This window comes from Clupea harengus, chromosome 21, assembly GCF_900700415.2.
Source record: "Clupea harengus chromosome 21, Ch_v2.0.2, whole genome shotgun sequence".
Classification (NCBI taxonomy): domain Eukaryota; kingdom Metazoa; phylum Chordata; class Actinopteri; order Clupeiformes; family Clupeidae; genus Clupea; species Clupea harengus.
In genome coordinates this window covers 24,787,915-24,789,752 of record NC_045172.1, presented here as the reverse complement: position 1 = coordinate 24,789,752, position 1,838 = coordinate 24,787,915, and the positions used below count along the sequence as shown (strand labels likewise).

The window sequence follows — 1,838 nt, the reverse complement described above, 5'->3', positions numbered from 1 at the left end:
TGTGTGTGTTATTCCGTTGGTATATTCAGTGTGTGCTGATTTGGACTTGAAATGCTGCAGAAGGCGAAGACACTGAGATCACAGCTTATTGAATGTCAATTAAAACATTTAAGTTAATGACACTATTAGTGCCTGGCTTCAGACTGGCATCTTTTCTCTAATGTTGTTTTTGGCTTGAAACGCTGTGATGTGATGTATAGCCCAACGGCAACACCTCTGTGTGTGTGTGTGTGTGTGTGTGTGTGTGTGTGTGTGTGTGTGTGAGGTCTGGGCTCACAACGCCTCAAAGAACACCAAAGGCTGTGTGGAGTTATGCAATGCGGTGCCCTAAAGTGTTCTGCTCGCAGTTAACCACGTGTGTGTGTGTGTGTGTGTGTGTCTGTGAGTGTATGTGTGTGTGCGTTGTTGTTGTCTCATCCCCAGTTCAAATGAACCACAGAAGATCTGTAAACAAAAAACAGCAATCACACTAATAATACTAACACCAATGACTAACACTAACACTAATGATTAACATGATTAACCAATGATTATAATGTGTGTGTGTGTGTGTGTGTGTGTGTTTGGCAGGCCTCGGACCGTGAGATCGTGTGGGTCATGCGGATCACCATCTTCGTGTTCGGCGCCATGGCGACGGCCATGGCGTTGCTGACGGGGACGGTGTACGGCCTGTGGTACCTGAGCTCCGACCTGGTGTACGTGATCATCTTCCCGCAGCTGCTGAGCGTGCTGTTCGTGCGCGGCACCAACACCTACGGCTCCGTGGCGGGCTACGTGTGCGGCCTGCTGCTGCGCATCGGGGGCGGGGAGCCCTACCTCATGCTGCCCCCCTTCATCTACTACCCCTGGTGGCAGATGGTCGACGGCGCGGTGCACCAGAAGTTCCCCTTCAAGACCGTCTCCATGCTGGCCTCGCTGCTGGGCAACCTGGCGTTCTCCCACCTGGCCAAGTACCTGTTCGAGAGCGGCAAGCTGTCGGCCAAGTACGACGTGCTGGACGCCGTCATGTCCAAGGACAGCAGCGACTTCATGGACAAGACCACGCTGGTCAACCGCAACATCATCGGCCTGTCGGAGCTGGCCCCGGTCAAGCCCCGCCTCAGCGTCACGCTCGCCAACACCTTCGCCCGCAAAGAGACGCTGACCGAGGAGGACGAGTCCAGCCCTGACTCTCCTACCCGCGAGGAGATTCAGTGACCACACACACACACACACACACACACACACACACACACTCACACACGCTCGCCAACACCTTCGCCCGCAAAGAGACGCTGACCGAGGAGGACGAGTCCAGCCCTGACTCTCCTACCCGCGAGGAGATTCAGTGACCACACACACACACACACACACACACTCACACACGCTCGCCAACACCTTCGCCCGCAAAGAGACGCTGACCGAGGAGGACGAGTCCAGCCCTGACTCTCCTACCCACAAGGAGATTCAGTGACCACACACACACACACACACACACACACACTCACACACACTCACACACGCTCGCCAACACCTTTGCCCGCAAAGAGACGCTGACCGAGGAGGACGAGTCCAGCCCTGACTCTCCTACCCACGAGGAGATTCAGTGACCACACACACACACACACACACACACACACACACACACTCACACACACTCACACAAACTCGCACACCCTCGTCACAGATGAACACCCAGCAGCCCACCGGCCATGACACATAGGAAGGAGGTGTGTGAGTCGGGGCTGTGATCCCTGACCCCTCATCATGTGACGCGGGCCGCAGTGTGACCCCTGAACCCCCTCATCATGTGTTCTCCTTACGTGAACTGCTCTTCATAAGCTCTCGTAGGCAGTGCT

The 1,838-nt window shown here is 55.2% G+C and overlaps 1 protein-coding gene across 1 annotated transcript in view; it reads left to right on the top strand.

The window, feature by feature from the left end:
• The window catches only part of LOC105905441 (high affinity choline transporter 1-like), an 11,488-nt gene extending 10,279 nt beyond the window's left edge, over positions 1-1,209 (top strand). Inside the window, exon 9 of the mRNA XM_031558290.2 lies at positions 571-1,209. Coding sequence (XP_031414150.1) covers positions 571-1,197 — 627 coding nt within the window. The 3' untranslated portion in view covers positions 1,198-1,209. The remainder of the gene's footprint in view (positions 1-570) is intronic.
• Positions 1,210-1,838: the final 629 nt, after the last annotated feature.